The following is a 16,174-nucleotide window of genomic DNA, read 5'->3' as shown; positions in this document are numbered from 1 at the left end:
AGACGAGTGGTGAATTGTTTGCAGCAGGTTTTATATCTGCATGCAAACGTGGAGTTTAGTCTGTTGGAATTACCGAGTTACTAGAAATAAGGTGAGTCAAGTTAAAATGAAATTGAGCTGTTTTTCTTTTGTTTTTGCTTCTACTGTAAATGCATAACTGTAAGTATGTGATCCAAAATTAAAACAAGGAAAGAGATTGATATGATTATGACTCATTGGGTGTGTCAGGGCTCTCACTGGAAACAGCCAAAACACACACTTAGTGCCAAATCTATTTCTATCTATTTAGCTATTTTTTTCCCTTTATATCATATTTCATATGATATAAAAAGCCTGAAAGAACAGAAATGTAAAGCATATCAATGATATTTTCATCTACAGAGATCATGTCAGCTTTTGGTTTCCTCGCTTCATTGCCAGAGGATCATTTCGTCTGTACGATCTGCCTGAACGTCTTCAGTGACCCGGTCACTACACCTTGCGGTCACAACTTTTGCAGGACCTGCCTCACTCAGCACTGGGACAGAAGTGAGTTATGCCACTGTCCAACGTGCAGTAAAAGATTCTATGTGAGGCCCGAGTTCTCCACAAACACCGTCATCGCAGAGATTTCAGGCCAAATCAAGAAGAGGAAGGTGGAGACGCTTGAAGACATGGATGCACCGGGGAAAGTGGCGTGCGACGTGTGCACTGATTTACAGTTCAAAGCCTTGAAGTCTTGCCTGGTGTGTCAGACGTCGTACTGCGAAGCCCATCTGGAGCCTCACCAGAGAGTTCCCTCTTTAATGAGACACAAGCTGATCGAGCCAGTGGAGAATCTGGAGGAGAGGATGTGCAGGAGGCACGAGAGGATAATGGAGTTTTTCTGCAGAGATGATCAGGTGTGCATCTGTCTGCTGTGCAGTGAGACAGACCACAAAGACCATGAGACAGTACCTGTTGAAGAAGAAGGGGCTCAGCAGAGAGTAAGACGATGCTGAATTTTATTTTGTTACATTTTTGTTAAAATGAGAACGCGGATCCTTGAAAATGACCACTTCACCCAATTTAATTGCTTAAAATTGTACATTTCAGGAAAATATTGAGTCTCAAAAAGCAAAGATCAAACTGATGATTGAGGAGAGGATGGAAAAGATAAAGGAATTTAATGAGGGCTCCGAACTGCGGAAGGTGAGTATTGAGGCAAATTTCCAAATGTAAAATTTGTCACATTAAGCTTTACAGTGTTCAGTGCACACCTACATGTTTACCAATGGAGCCCTTTTCTTTCTCCTGCAGGTAAAAGCAGACCAAGAGATTGAGGAGAACAATACACTATTCAGTAATCTGATAAACCAAGTAGAAGAGATGCAGGCTAAACTACGATCAAACATTCAAATCAAGCTCAGAAAGTCACAAGAGAAAGACGAAGCGGTAATTCAGGAGTTGCACGACGAAATCGCAGAACTGCAGAGAAAACACTCAGAGCTGGACGAACTTTCACAAAATGAGGACCACCTGTGGCTCTTACAGGTAAGTTGTACAGACTATGACCTATAAGCATCTTATAATAAAATATATCTCTTTTAAAGCCAGGTGCAACAAATTTCTCCATCTTTTATCCATCGCTTTGTATCTTTTCCTCACTCACCCCTGCCCCAATCCAAAAAAAGATCCAACTGAAAATAGCTGCTACTCACTATCATGTCCTTATGAATCATTTCAGACTTTGAAGGCTCTGAGCAATATTTCAGCCTCCAAGGATTGGTCGAAGATCAAGGTTTACTCAGACTTGTGTGTGCAGACGGCAAGGAGAGCCATGGCTCATCTTGTGCACACTTTCAAAACTGAACTGAAAACTCTCACAAAAGCAGGTAAATATCTGCAGCGTTTGTTTTATGTGTGAGGATTTCTCTAGTTTGGATACTTCTGTTTGTACACGTTAACGTAGCATATTAAAATGATGATCACGGCATTTGACTGATTGTCGTGGAGGCTGCTGTGCACATACAAAAGTCAATTCTTCTGCTGTGAAGCCGACAATTCAGTGTGTGCAAACACGAAACGACACCACAGCACATTTAACGTCAGTGCCTGGAAAAATATGCTGCTCTTGGTCAGTGCCATCTGCATGGACAATATAGCTTCCGCCAGCTGAGTGAAAACTCTTCATAAGAGGAATAAATAATTTCAGGGCAGCAAGAAGGTCTTGTCTTCTAATCCACTGGCTGGTGTCTTACTGTGTGACGCCTGCATATTCTCACTGTGCCTGTGCCGGTTTACTCTGTGTAGTCCAGCTTCCTCCCACAGCATTAGGGTTAACTGGTAATTGGCTGTAGGTGTGAATGAACAATTGTATAGGTCGTGCTCCAGCCCCATTACAGCTCAGATTGACTCTAGTGAGCCTGAACTGGATAAATGGCAGGAAATGAATAGATGCGTGGGATTATTTAGAAGAAATGACATGAAACTAAACAGCCAAAGCAGAAGTTCCTTTTTTTTTTTAAATGGCCAGCAGAGGGCGAATTTGTCTGGTTACAAAAAGTTCACTTGACATTTATGGAAACATGACCTCGTACAAGATGAATGACCTTTGTAAAGCTTTTCCTAAAGACTTTTATAGTCTTAGTCTCTACATTTACATTTTATTAAATACATAAATTTTAAAGAGGTGATCTTTTTGACTGACAGGAAGTTACTCTTTAAGCATTCACTGTCCGTTGACTTCTCAGTTAGATCCAACCTTCAACTGTGACAACCTCTTTCAAAACAGCAAGACGGCAATGGTCAAAACGCTCAACTCAGCAAATGTGATGAAATTGCCAGATTACATTTACATAGTTATGAGTACTCCACATCTTTATGTTTAGGCAAGTGAAACAGCTATTCGCTAACTGTGGGATAAATAAAGAAGAGTTTATCTCATTTAATCCCAGTATTACCTGTGTTGCATCTGATATCTCTGTGTTGGTTTTGTTCTTGGATCATTAAAACTAATGTTGGTCCAGATTCAATGCTCCAAGTGACCAATCACATTGCTGGGATATCACAGTAAGGTTAGGGTGACAGGGGTTACGGTTAGGGTTAGAGTCTGGTGTTTAGTGTGATGGTGTTTCTACAATGCAAAACTCTTTAGTTTTAATCCAGGAACAACACTAACACGGCGATATCTGCTCATGCTACTGCACGTAGTTGTAGTTGTTATCCTGCGTTCACACTAGCATGTCATTGATTTGTCACAAGTTACACCACCCATAGAATTGTCTGTATATTCATATTCTTGGCTGCCATTGAAGAAGAGTTTTCTTTTAATTTGTTGATGCAAATCTCACAGTACAAGTATGTGATTTGAAACACCACACGTGTTTTACACTTAAGGTTTGCCTCACTGTGATGTTTTTTCCTCTCAGAACTGACCAGGATGAGGCAATATAAAGGTGAGTTCATAGATTTATATTTAGTTTACTTTCCAAGATATAAAAGCTCAACATAACTATTAATATATATATGTAACTGACCATATGTCTTTTTTACTTTAAGAATCAGTCGCCTTTAACCCTTCCACTGCCGGCGAGGGCCTTGTGGTGACTGAATCTGGGAAACGTCTGAAGTACTTCAGAGCAGCAAGCCCCTCGTCTGATGAGTTTGGGAGGTTTGACTGTCCCATGGTGTTTGGGACGAAGGGCTTCACCTCTGGCCGACACTACTGGGAAGTCCAAGTGGCCCTGAGAAACAACTGGGATGTGGGTGTTGCCAAGGAAAGTGTAAACAGATCAGGAAGGGTTTTTTTGAAAAGAGAAAATGGATTCTTTGCCATAGGAAAAAGGTTTTTGGACTATAAAGTTCACTCAGCACCCTCCACAGTTCTCTACCTTTTCCCTAGGCCAAGGTTAATAGGAGTGTACCTGGACTATGAAGAAGGCAGAGTCTCATTTTTTGACGTGAACGAGAACTTGCATATTTACTCTTTCACAGGAGAGTCTTTCACAGAGAAACTATTTCCATACTTTTATCTACACAGTAGGGCAAAGAAATCTGAGCCTTTGCTTATTAAGGATTGTCTTTATTTCTAATTCACTTCCTTCAACAATCAAAATGATAAATGAATAATAAGATCAAAGTTTAGAACTCAGAGTGCTGCGCAATCTGAACATCAATAAAACGTATTCGGAAATGACCAATTTAAGGTTAATAATTAACATCGACTGTTGTTCCTGTTGCCTTCTTTTACATTGTGATAAACTATGACACAGATAAAAATACCACATACAAATTGTTCAGAATTCCAGACTATGAACCATGCAAATGATGTTTTAAATATGCGCTTGTAGAGTGCGTGCACAGTATATAACAAACTGATCAGTATTATGTAGTGTTAGTTCCATCCTCTGTCTGTTTCAGAGCTTTCATTTAAGGAAACTTGAAAGACTTGAATCAATTTTTTGTTATTACGCATCCTGTTTATTTAGCTTTACTCGAGTGGGGTCAAAATCTTTGACGTAGGATCTCCGGAGTACAGCACCATGTATGGTAGTCACCACAGCTGCTTCTGTAAAAACAGGAACTTTATGGTGCATTAAGTTAACCTCGTAAACTCATGGGAATGGCTAGGAGGTTTGTTTAATAGAGAAAGGTCTTGTCTTTTCTTTTTTTAGATATTTACTTTAAATGTTCTTTTTCTGAAGTTTTTTTCAATGTATAGATGTAATAACAAATTCTAACCAGTCTCAGTCTTTAACATACCAAGCAACTTTGGCATAATCTTATATAAGTAAGGAGAAAACAGTGATAAATAGCTATAACCCATTTTAAAATGAAGGCAAACAACTTAAAATATAAAGATATTATTATTTGCAGTACCTTACAAATTATTAAGTAACTCAGGCAGGAAAGAAACACGTTTATTTAACTCTGATATGTTTAATTATTTGGGGCTTTTTTTGCCAGGGTTTGAGCTTTATTAACAGGGCCCGAGTTTATGGGTGTATGCTGTCCAGAAGGGCCAGCCCCTTTCCTAGCAGTGGTGGGTGTGTCTATCTCTATGTCAGGAGAACCAAGTGAGCAGAGTGTAGCTCATTGCTGTTAGTGCCTGAGGATACACAAGCTGGCAGTTAGAAAATAATTGTAAGTATGTTTTATGAATTATTTCTTTTCTTTCTGGTATTTTGAAGACAGCTTTTGACCATTACATGAGATTTCTGTGGAGGTACACAGCTGAGTTGAACTTGTTTACATTGTTCATAGTTCGTGTGAGCGGTGAATGAGTCATTTTCATGTTATGCGTATTACTCTCGGGCTCAGGAGTGAAAAGCCACAATCTAAAATAAGTTTAGTTTGATGGCTGTGTCATTGTGACAAATGTAGCCATTAATGCTGTTACGTTCATAGAGAATACTCAGTGCTGAGTGGCTGGAGGATACGCAAAACTTCAAGATTCCTGCATGGCTCTGATGTAGTACAGATGTTTTGTGACGTACACTCAGAATTCTTTCACTCTCAGTATCAATGAGCAGGAACCTTTTCCCCCTCTAGTGCAGATATGCTCGTATGAAAGCAGGAAAATCCAGTTTTGCATGAATTTTTGAACAAACTGTTACGGTGGCATGCCACTTCAGAACAAATATGGCATTGCACACAAGTCTGATCAACAGTTTGATTGACTGGACATACCTTTGCTCTTGAGCCCATAAACTTATTCATTACCTCATATGGTTACATGTGAGTAATATTCTTACTGCTCTCTTGAACTGCCTTATATACATATTTGGTTTTTCTTTTCCACATTGCTGTTTGTTGTATCAGTGACAAAATGCTGGTAATGGTAATGTTTGTTTTTGTCTTTATATTAAAGTTATCAGACTTTGTTTCATGAACAGTGTTTCATTATAACATTTCAGATCGATTTTTGTGCGATATTTGACTGACCTCCAAATGAAGTCGTTTATTTAATACTGTGCAAATGTTTTGTGCCAACAAACCTTTTTTAAATATGTTACTTCCAAAGAGCCAGCCTTACTTCAGAGTGATTTTGAGCAATAGTTGTCTAAAGATCTTTTAGGTTTTTATTTGGACACTGGCTGCTTTTCACTCATGTTCAGTCCAGTCTTCATACCTGACTATTTTTACAGGAAGTAGTCGTTTTGTCAAGCCACTTAACAGACCTATCATTTATTCAATCAGAAACGTAACTCAAGGAATGAACCAGTCTTGTGTCTACACATAACATCTTTGTAAAGATCTCATTTTAAATCATATCTTTGGGCACTTTGTTACTGTCGCCCTGTCACTAAACAAATCTCTTAAAAATGCCAAAGATAAAGCAATATGGTAATCACATTATTGGTGCAAAAATCTAATTTTACAACGGTCAAAACTTGGCATATTTTGGCATGGTGTGCAAAAAAACTATCTCCAGCAGATGAACAGTATCTAGAACTCCTTTAGAAATAGGAAAAGAAATCCAGAAAATACCTGACGCAGGACCTGAGAGAAGCATCTGGCCCTTTAGTTGATACATCTCTTGTTCACTGAAGCCTCAACAGAAATGATCTCATTGGAAGGGCAGCTGTGAAGAAGGCTGAGGTATACCAAATTAAGTGAGATTTGGCAACAGAAAATCAGGACTGATGGAGCGATGAATCCAAAACTTTCGGTTCAAATCATTGTCAGTTTTCAGGGAGAAGGCCGAGAGAGAGGTACAACAGCGAGAGTCTGAAGACATCTGTAAAACAAGGTGGTGGCTCTGTCATGGTTTAGTGCTGCATTTTAGCCAGTGGTGTTGGAGATCTTGTGAACATTGATGGAATCATGGATGAAGAAAGGTACCATTTTGATCCACCCAAACCTCTGGCCTCTGCTCCGTGGTTGCTAGGTGACCCCTCGTCTGGGGCTCTCCTCAGCTCTTCCCAGCAGGGTGTCACGGTTGCCCCTCCGATGGTCCTTCTTAGACTCTCGCACTCTGGGGGCCTCTGGATGTTTGGGGCCTGGATCTCCTCCATGCCTGGTTAATGCCCTGTGGGACGGGGCTATGGCTCCACCCCCTAGCAGATCGTTACATGAATAAACCTTTTGAATACAAGAATGTTCATCCACACAGGTGTACACATGGGTGTTCACTGTTCACAGACACAAACTACCCCTTTCTTGGCTTCTACCTCAAAGCACATTGTGCGCTGTCAATCTTGCGTGCTACACAATAACATTTAATACTTGGTATCTAGTGTTATTTACACTTAGCTAGATTAATGCGATGGTGTTGCGTTTATTATATTGCTCTCTTTTTCACCTTGTTTTCCCTTTTTTTCTTGGGCGTCTTTCTTGGCCTTCTGACAGTATTTCTGATGGGTAAAGAACCAAACGGAAGAGGCAAAACAAAAAAAACAAAAAAATCTTTTTGCCTTACATGAATGCTTGCACACGTTTCAGCAAACTGTTGCATCCAAAGAAATTAGGAATGGCTTAAGATATTTGCACTGCACTACATGTTACTTTTTATTAATGTGTTTACTAAAGTTGGGCAGCACCTGTGGAGCAGTGATGATCTCTGTTGCCTCAAAGCAAGAAGGTCCAGAGTTAGACTGCAATGTGTCTGTGGGTTCAAAACCATGCGGTTAGTGGGGTTAGGTTAACTGGTGATTCTAAATGGCCTATAAGTGTTTATGGTTACCTGTTTCTGTGTGTAAGCTCAGCGTCAGATTGGCAACTGTCCAGGGTGTACCCTGCCTCTCACCCTCTGGTAGCTGGGATAGGCTCCAGACAAAGGTATGGATAAGTTGAAGAGAATGGATGTTTGCTAAAGCCAACCAGTTTTCTGTATTGTACTTAAGTAGAGAAGCCTGTAAAAACATTCTTCTATTCATGTGATCTTAACATTAATCCTCCCAGTAAGGAAACACAAAGCAGTTTATACAAAGATGGAGTAAGTGTTATTCAAATGCCAGCTACTGTTTGATCCTGCCAAGTGATACAAAACATGAGGAGAAAAAGTGTTTGTTTGGCATCTGTTGCCATATTTAGCTATTAAAGTAATTCTAATGAATAACCAAAGCAATAAAGACTGAAGCCTGGTGAACTGTGCATTTCCATATAGTCAGTGATACACCAGTCCATTGATGGGCATCGATGGCTCAAGCAATCAGTATGGTTATGTCCATCCATCCATTCTCCTTCAGTTATTGTTATCAGGGTTGCAGGGCCAAAGTCAGTCACAAACAGGTATATGTATTATGGTATTTTGCACAAAAAGTGGACAGTCTTCGTAATGACAGTAGCTCTGGACAGCTTTAAACCAGAAGCTGTTTTCTGTGCAGTGTGTAATTGTGTAGTTTCCTTCTGATATGTCAAGCTTTGTGAAGAACGATGTTGAATGTGTGCTAATAAAACCTCTCTTTTCTTGTCAGACGTACTGCTTCAAACAAATCATCACCTGTGCAAAAAGCAAACTGAAACAGGCCGCAGGTTGCTTGTATTTGCACAGGCATATTAAGACGCGATGTCAGACCCTCCTAATTGCTGCATCTGTCTGGATGAGTTCGCAAGCCCCGTGTCCATCCCCTGTGGACACGTCTTCTGCTTGGGATGCATTGGAGAATACTGGAAAATCAACGAGGCCTGCCAGTGCCCCCTTTGCAAGACTTTGTTTCCTACCAGGCCACAGCTCAAAACAGACCAGACACTACATACTGTGAAAGCACCTCGACCTTTAAAAGCTGGAGAGGTTCCCTGTGACTCCTGCTCAGCAAAACGTCCTGCAGTCAAATCCTGCCTGATGTGCATGGCTTCCTACTGCACCACTCATCTGGAAGCACATTACCAGACTGAAGAGCTTAGGCGCCATCTACTGGTCAGTGTGGTAAAAAACCTCGAGGATTCTGTGTGCAAACTGCATGGGAAGAAGTTGGAGAAGTTCTGCAGGAGTGACCGGGCGTGCATTTGTGCTATGTGTGCACAGACAGAGCATTGGAGCCACAACATCATTTCTATTAGCCGGGAAGCCTTTAAGAAGAAGGTAAAGAAATTTCTGCTACAGCTTTTTTAGAAAAAGTATTTACAAATAATTTTTGTTGGCAATAATGTAATAAGTATTCTCTAATTTCAGCTTAAAAAAAGACTAAAAAACTTGCCACTCAGTTGGATTCACATGCTATCCCATAATAATCTCAGACAATTAGTGTTAAAGCTGTTTTGTAAGTTATATTTGTTAACAAATTAAACAACAAAAGTAAGAATTAGCTTACATCTTGGCAGCCATTTCTTGCCTTTTCATTCCCTTTTTGATTACTTTTGTAAATTTGGATGGGGGTCAAAAAATTGACTCTTTTTGTAATCAAAAAGTGAACTGAAGCTCTTGATGGAGTTTTGTTTTGTGTCATCCATCAAAGCAAAAGAAACTGTCATCACGGGGTGCACAGGATTGCAACATACTTCAGAAGAAGCTCAGGAGACCATACGACGACTTGATTTAACAAAACATGGTACAAGTGTGCCTGCAGTTTGTCAGCTTAGCTGTGCTAATGCAGTGTCTCCCCACAGGTTATTGTAAAACGAAGGAGGATGAAACTTCAGCAAGAGGTTCAAGATAGAGTGAGTGAAGCTGAGAAAATCAAACTCACTGTAGATCTCAGTGGACAAAGTCCAAAAGAGGAATGGCAAACAAATAAAGAGCTCGAACAGCTGGAAGATGAAATCGTTGAGCTCCAGAGGAGAAATGCTGAGCTAGAACAGCTCTTGAAGATTGACGATGATCTCTTATTCTTACAGGTTTGCTTCCTGGTAAACTTAACACCAACTGCAGCATTAAACACATGCACACAAAACACAACACTAATTTCAGTGTTGTGTCTCTCTTGTCTCTGCAGAGATCTCTCCATGGTGCTTTGTGATTCAAGAAACATGCTGATCATCAAATCTTTATTCATGTGTTTGTTTGTTTTTTTTAGCTATAAAATGATTATGTAATCTCAGCTGGGTGGGTGTGTTAGCTTTCAAGGAAAAGTATGCTCTGATTCATGAGAAAGAGATGAGAAGTGTCACTCAATTATTTTTGCATTTAATGTAAGGATACAACCAGCTGACTTTTAGCCTACAGTGAAACACAAACTTGAACTATTTATACTTTTGAACCTCAATAATACTTTTAAAAAGGAAAAGCTAGCTAATTCCCAGGATTTCCAATGCCAAGCTAAGCTAAACTGTTGCTAAGCTAAACTAAGCTAAGCTGCCGGTGGCTGTGGTCATACATTTAATGTAAATGGTATTGATCTCATGTATCACTCTGCCAGAAATCCAATGTATGCACTGAATTTTATATTTTATATTTTTATATTTAAAAAATGAATCGTTTATACGGGTTTAAAGAAACTGTGAAGTTTAGAAACCTCAGGGACGTTGAACTTGGTTGTATGAATGTAACTTATTACTGGGTGGGTGATGCAATTAACTGCTATTCAGTGCCAAAAATGCTTTTGTCTTCCTTTTTGATTAACCAATAAAATGTATGTAAAATAAAACTTATGATGAGCAATAGGCAGTATTTCGACCGAAGTCCTGTGCAATAAAAAGGTCTTGTGAAACTGGATACTTGATCTGTATGAACATGCTGAGCACACACAACACGCCCTGCTGCAGGCACACAGATGATTTGTTTATGCGTTTGCATGCCAACTCGTCTCTGGAGTAAAAAATGTGAACGGTTGGGAGTATGAACAGAAATGAAACTTAAACTCTAGGAGGAAGTCCAAAAGGAAGGACACACACTCACACACACACCAGGAGTAAAGGGAAACGGAGACAGATGCCTTTGAGATCTCATTAGCTGAAAGGTAATACTGTACTTTTTGCATGAACTTCATATAAAAAGACTGATGTTAAATGACAGATATTACATGTAATATACAGTTAGCTTACAGCAATAGATTTAAATCAAATGTGTGTGATCAACTGTACTGTAATAGAAAATACAGTGTGTACCGGTACTTTATATTTGGTGTCGAGTTTCCTCCTCCAATCTTCAACACTCCCATTTGTGAGGCTTATTTACAGGGTGTGTCACTAGTATTCAGTGGTTTTTACTTCTTACTTTTAAGAGGGGCCAGTAGAAAGTTTCAGAGAATAAATCGTCATTGTATCCAACTTATTGCACACAAATTACAGTGTATGCAATTCTATTTAGTTTGACTGTTTGCTGACTTTATTAACTATAAAGTGAATACTTTGACCTGCACACATGTTAAATATTAGCAAATAACTTTTGTTGAATTTAAGTAAGTCCTGGTAAATAATATTAATCATAATACTTTAACTAAATGATATTACAAAGTGGAATTAATAAGCAATAAACTCAATCTTGTTCAGTTAGGCATACTTCCTTTTTTTTTTTTTTGTTAGGCGTACTTCCACTAGAAGTAACTAGAAGCGGATTTGTAAACTGATTCTGAAGCCTTTGTTTCAGCTCACCTTCTTCTGCGTAAGAGACCGTATTTACACGTTTAGAGATTAGAGTGCTAAATCATCAGATAATGCTAGCAAGCTTGGTAATCCATGTGTCTCACATGGACACAGAAAGTAGTGCTAATTAACATGACATGGCAGAATTTCATACATCAAATCGTGACCACAAACTCTTTGAATGGTTAGTACAATTAATTCTGGGAGCTGGGAGGTCCAGCTCAGTTAGCTCAGTTTGTTTAGGTGACGACTATACATCATGTGGCTTAGTTGGAAATAGACACACCCCGAGCAATGCATAGCTTTAAGCCTCAAGTAATTTAAGAAAGTGTCATATCAACCAAGTGCTTTAAAGCTGCAAGGAAGGTTTACCTAAGCCGCATACACCAAAATTTAGTTTTTGCTTCAAAGCTGAGCAATTTTACATAGAAGTGTACGGGGATTTGTGGGTGGAGCTGGTACATATTGTCCACTATCGTTATTATTTCTTTAATAAAGGACATTATGAAGTCGATGACCCCTTACAAGGTTACAGTTTCCTTTATGTTAGGAACAACTCACGAAACGCATATTCTAACATTTGAATCCAAAACAAGAATTTCAAGGAAAATTTATTTGACAAAATAAAAGTCACTGTTACTTTTCTTAGTGAATAACCTTGTGGTCCTCTCTTGAAGCAGATATGGTCCCAACTTCAGCATCACCCAGTGAGCCCGGCTCGCTGGGGAAGCATCTCCACTGCTCCATCTGCATGGACACATTTACGGATCCTGTCACTACAGCTTGTGGTCACTCATTCTGCAAGCTGTGTCTCGACCGAAGCAGTCATGTCAATGACAGTGTGTGCCCACTATGCAAGAATTATATAAGCAGGATCCCTGATGTTAACATAGTCCTGAGAGACATTGTAAAACAAATGAAAGAGATGCAGCAGGAAGACAACGATGAAGAATACACTGGAGCTGCAGGGGAGGTGGCCTGTGATGTTTGCAGTGACAAAAAGCTGAAGGCCAAGAAGTCCTGCCTTGTGTGTCTTGCATCGTATTGTTCAGTTCACCTGGACAATCATTTGTCAACAGAAAGGTTGAAGGGCCACAAGTTGGTGGAGCCGGTGGAGAATTTGGATGCGAGGGCCTGCTTGAAGCATGGACGCCCCTTGGAGCTGTACAGCAGGGAGCGGCAGGCATGCATTTGTGTTCTCTGCATGGAAGGTCAGGAGGAGGTTGTCTCAACTGAAGATGAATGGAAGAAGAAAAGGGTAAGTTACCATAACAACCTCTGAATATGTGTTTTGAGTCTTGACAGCACTGTATATATTTTACTTACTATACTTTCTATATTGTGGCATGTGAAAGAATTTTCAAGTGCACAAAAAATGAGTACACGTGGAAAAAATACATTTTTAAAGTATTGTTTTATGTTTCTCCTACAGTCTGAACTTGACAACACCAAGACAGAGTTAAATGAGAACATTGACAAGAGAAACACAAAGACTGCTGAGATTGAGGAAGCTTTCAAGAGCTGCAAGGTAAGCAGCAAGTAAACTGACTTTTAGAGAAAAGTCAATCAAACAACAAACCTTTATTTGTCACATACATAATTATACACAGTACAACATGTAGTGAAATTCTTGAGTCCGAGCTGCGGACAGGCTGCAGACATAGCTGTGCCATTCCAGGGCTTGGTTTTAGCATGGGGGATCTAGGCAGGACCCTTACTGGATACCATGTGGGAATCAAACTTGTGACACTCACTCCGAATGTGTGTAGTCTTACCACTACACTATCCAGCTGCTATCAGACGAGTCAAAGTGAAAATCTACCATGTCAGTTTGTTTTTCAAAGATAAAAATTGTGTTTATGGTAACTGACTGAATGCTGAACCTTTCTCAGATTACCTTCCCTAACTAAACCAGTCAAAAAGTTGTGTGGGACTCTATGTAATACAGAAAAAAGAGGTGAACAGTCAAATAGACATTCCTGTTTCATTCCATTTTCAGGACCAGCTGGAAAATGAGTGGTGCGATATTGACAATGTGTTCAACGCTGTGATGGACATTGTGGAAGAAGCCCGTGCCAGAGCCCTTAAGCCAATAGATAACAGGAGGCAGGTGTTGGAAAACAAAGCAAAAGGCCTTAAACATGAGTTGGAAGCAGAGATCAACAAACTTGGAAAGGCCATCTCTGAACTAGATAACATTTCTGTTCTCGAGGACCACATCCTTTTCCTGCAGGTAGAGAAAACTTTGGGATGATATATGTGGCACATTCATAATCAGTCTGAAGGATAAACATATCTGATTAGCTACTGACATTTTGTTCAGCACAGCTATCAAACTGTTGGGTTGTATTTCTGTTTTGCAGAAGTACCCATCTCTTACAGACACTGGAGACATCATAGACTGGGATGAGGTAAAGCTGGACACATCGCTGTCCTTTGGCACCATCAGGAAAATCACAACAAAAATGCTGGAAAAAATTCAGCAAGAAATGGATAAACTAACTCCCATTGGTAAGAGCAGCTAGTTAAGAGCAGTGAAAACTAAAAGTTTAAATGTTGACTTAATCAATCTAAAACTTTTCTTCTCATCACAGAACTGAAGAGAATCCCAAAATTTTCAGGTATGTGGTTCATATTATTTGCTCTCTTAGAAACTGTGACTTGTTTAAAATAAAGACTTTCTTTTACATGTTTTTAATTTTACAGTGGATGTAAAACTGGATCCAGATTCTGCACACCAGCGCCTCGTGCTGTCTGAAGATAGGAAGGAAGTGAAAGATGGAGGAGAGAATCAGGAACTACCTCGTTTCTCTGAAAGATTTGATATTTTTGGCAGCGTTGTGGGGCAAAATACCTTATTCTCTGGGAAGTCTTACTGGGAGGTGGAGGTCAACAACAAGACGGGGTGGGATATAGGCCTAGTAAGAGGCGATGCAAACCGCAAAGGGAAGCTCAAACTCAGCCCAGATAATGGGTACTGGGTTATTGTACATTATGAAGAAGAAAAGTATGCAGCCCTCACAGCACCGCCAGTTCGTATTCACCTAAAAGAGAAACCTGAGAAGGTGGGAGTGTTTGTGGACTACGAGGAAGATCTTGTCTCCTTCTACGATGTGAAGGCTGAGTCCCACATCTACTCGTTCACTGAGTGTTCATTCAGAGCTGAGCTTTACCCATATTTCAGCCCACACGTGAAACAAGAAGAGAAAAACGCTGAGCCTTTGATTATTTGTAGAGAGATACCAATGGAGTCTTAAGAAATGCATTTTAACTACAATATACTAAAGTTTGTTGGTCCACAACCTTCCTGTTTTTCTTTTTTCCAATACAGGAAAATTGGAATTATCAGGCATTTCATTTACCTTAGACTTTTTTTTTCATATATATCTTTACGTTTAGCAGCTACTAACAGACCAATGATAGTAAAGCAAATACTGACCGTTTATCTTTTCTCCGTTATTTGCTTTATTACTCAAAAGCCTTTAAAGCAGTCTTTGTAACCTCTGGTTTGGTCCAATCTACTAATTGAGATAATCAGAATCATAACACAAAACAATGCTGCTACAGTGTGCTCACACTGCTATTCAACATGTGAACCAGTCAAGACTTACAACCTGAGCCAGAACACAAACTCTTGATCTAACTGTAATTTAGACGAAGCTTAAAATACTGTGGTTAGTAAGAAGAGTGTGTGTGATTTTCTTTTTACACCATGTTGGAGGACCAAATGGATCCTAGAACTTTGTGAATCAGACACTATTAAAAACTACACGTACTCGCACTCAACATTGTGACAGTTGCTTAGTAGTTACTTCTGTATTGTTTTTTACGAAAGGTTATTCAATAACATATCCAAAGATGAAACAATTAAATTGCTTACACAATTTAATCCAGAAAGTTATTTTTTCTTAGAACAATCCTGAACATTTAATAGATTTGTTTATAAACAGATAGCTGATCAGTTGAAAATGAAGTTAGCAGATTAACTTATAATGATTTGTTGCAGTCTTGAACACAACCTACCTCTAGCTTGATCAGCTGCAACAGCAACAACAGTCTGTGTTTAAGTGAATGTATGGGCAATAAAGATCAGCAATAAAATCTTATGTTATAAGGGGCTTTCAAAACATATACTTTAATTATATTCCCAGTTTTTTAGTTATGTATCCCACTTAATTATTTTGGGGTGTTTTGTGGCTGTTCTTTAGCACAGACTTGTATTGTGTTTAATTTTATTTTGAAGTTTTTCACATTGCAAACTAGTCTGTATTTTTTTATGGCAAAGCGGTGACTGAGCACAGACAGTTCTTGTAACTGAGTCAAGGTCCATGATTAGCTGTGTCACCACTGTCCCATAAAAAGTACACACAAATATCAAATGTACACTTTTACAGTTTCAAGGTTTCCTAAACCCACCACAGCCTCAGTGTACAGAACAATGCATCATCTGAAAACAACATAAAAATGCAAACTGCTTTCCTTTCCTTATTTTGCCTTGCTTCCAGAAAAGTAGTCAGATTTCAGGCTAAATGAATGACATTCAGTGTTGTCAGGCAATGTCAAACAGCATGTAATGAATAAAATCCCTGTTTGAAAATATAACTTTGTCTCTCCTTTTTTATTCATCATGTGACCATGTTTGTGTGTTGTGAAAATATGCAGTTGAATCATGTCTGGGCAAATCTATCAGGGGCGGTTGGCGGGTTTTTTTCCTCCTTCTTTTTTTTTTCTTTTTTCCAGAAACGAAAGT

At 39.3% G+C, this 16,174-nt stretch overlaps 3 protein-coding genes across 5 annotated transcripts; all 3 read left to right on the top strand.

The window, feature by feature from the left end:
• Nucleotides 1-5,852, top strand: LOC101481878 (E3 ubiquitin-protein ligase TRIM39). 2 transcript variants are annotated; one of them, XM_076881652.1, is made up of 7 exons: nt 1-91; nt 382-965; nt 1,075-1,170; nt 1,279-1,512; nt 1,706-1,853; nt 3,390-3,416; nt 3,520-5,852. In XM_076881652.1, exons 2-7 carry the CDS (start codon nt 387-389, stop codon nt 4,050-4,052), a joined length of 1,617 nt encoding a protein of 538 aa, XP_076737767.1. In that variant the 5' UTR covers nt 1-91; nt 382-386; the 3' UTR covers nt 4,053-5,852. The 2 variants fall into 2 exon arrangements, with proteins under 2 accessions (XP_076737767.1, XP_076737770.1); XM_076881655.1 differs by having other exon boundaries at nt 3,358-3,416; nt 3,520-3,631.
• On the top strand, nt 5,041-10,550 carry LOC112436448 (E3 ubiquitin-protein ligase TRIM47). Its single transcript, XM_024806052.2, has 4 exons — nt 5,041-5,103; nt 8,379-8,986; nt 9,511-9,738; nt 9,837-10,550. Exons 2-4 carry the CDS (start codon nt 8,471-8,473, stop codon nt 9,858-9,860), a joined length of 768 nt encoding a protein of 255 aa, XP_024661820.2. The 5' UTR covers nt 5,041-5,103; nt 8,379-8,470; the 3' UTR covers nt 9,861-10,550.
• Nucleotides 10,551-10,633: 83 nt separating this feature from the next.
• On the top strand, nt 10,634-16,026 carry LOC106675640 (E3 ubiquitin-protein ligase TRIM21). Of its 2 annotated transcripts, none has more exons than XM_023153886.3 (7): nt 10,634-10,799; nt 12,105-12,682; nt 12,857-12,952; nt 13,424-13,657; nt 13,788-13,935; nt 14,019-14,045; nt 14,131-16,026. In XM_023153886.3, the coding sequence occupies exons 2-7, from the start codon at nt 12,107-12,109 to the stop codon at nt 14,679-14,681; spliced, it is 1,632 nt and encodes a 543-aa protein (XP_023009654.3). In that variant the 5' UTR covers nt 10,634-10,799; nt 12,105-12,106; the 3' UTR covers nt 14,682-16,026. The 2 variants fall into 2 exon arrangements, with proteins under 2 accessions (XP_023009654.3, XP_076737766.1); XM_076881651.1 differs by having other exon boundaries at nt 12,102-12,682.
• The last annotated feature ends 148 nt before the right edge of the window (nt 16,027-16,174 follow it).

The sequence above is a fragment of the Maylandia zebra genome, linkage group LG3, assembly GCF_041146795.1.
Source record: "Maylandia zebra isolate NMK-2024a linkage group LG3, Mzebra_GT3a, whole genome shotgun sequence".
In the NCBI taxonomy this organism is placed as follows: domain Eukaryota; kingdom Metazoa; phylum Chordata; class Actinopteri; order Cichliformes; family Cichlidae; genus Maylandia; species Maylandia zebra.
The sequence above is the reverse complement of the archived record's forward strand: the minus strand, read 5'-3'. Positions and strand labels throughout refer to the sequence as shown.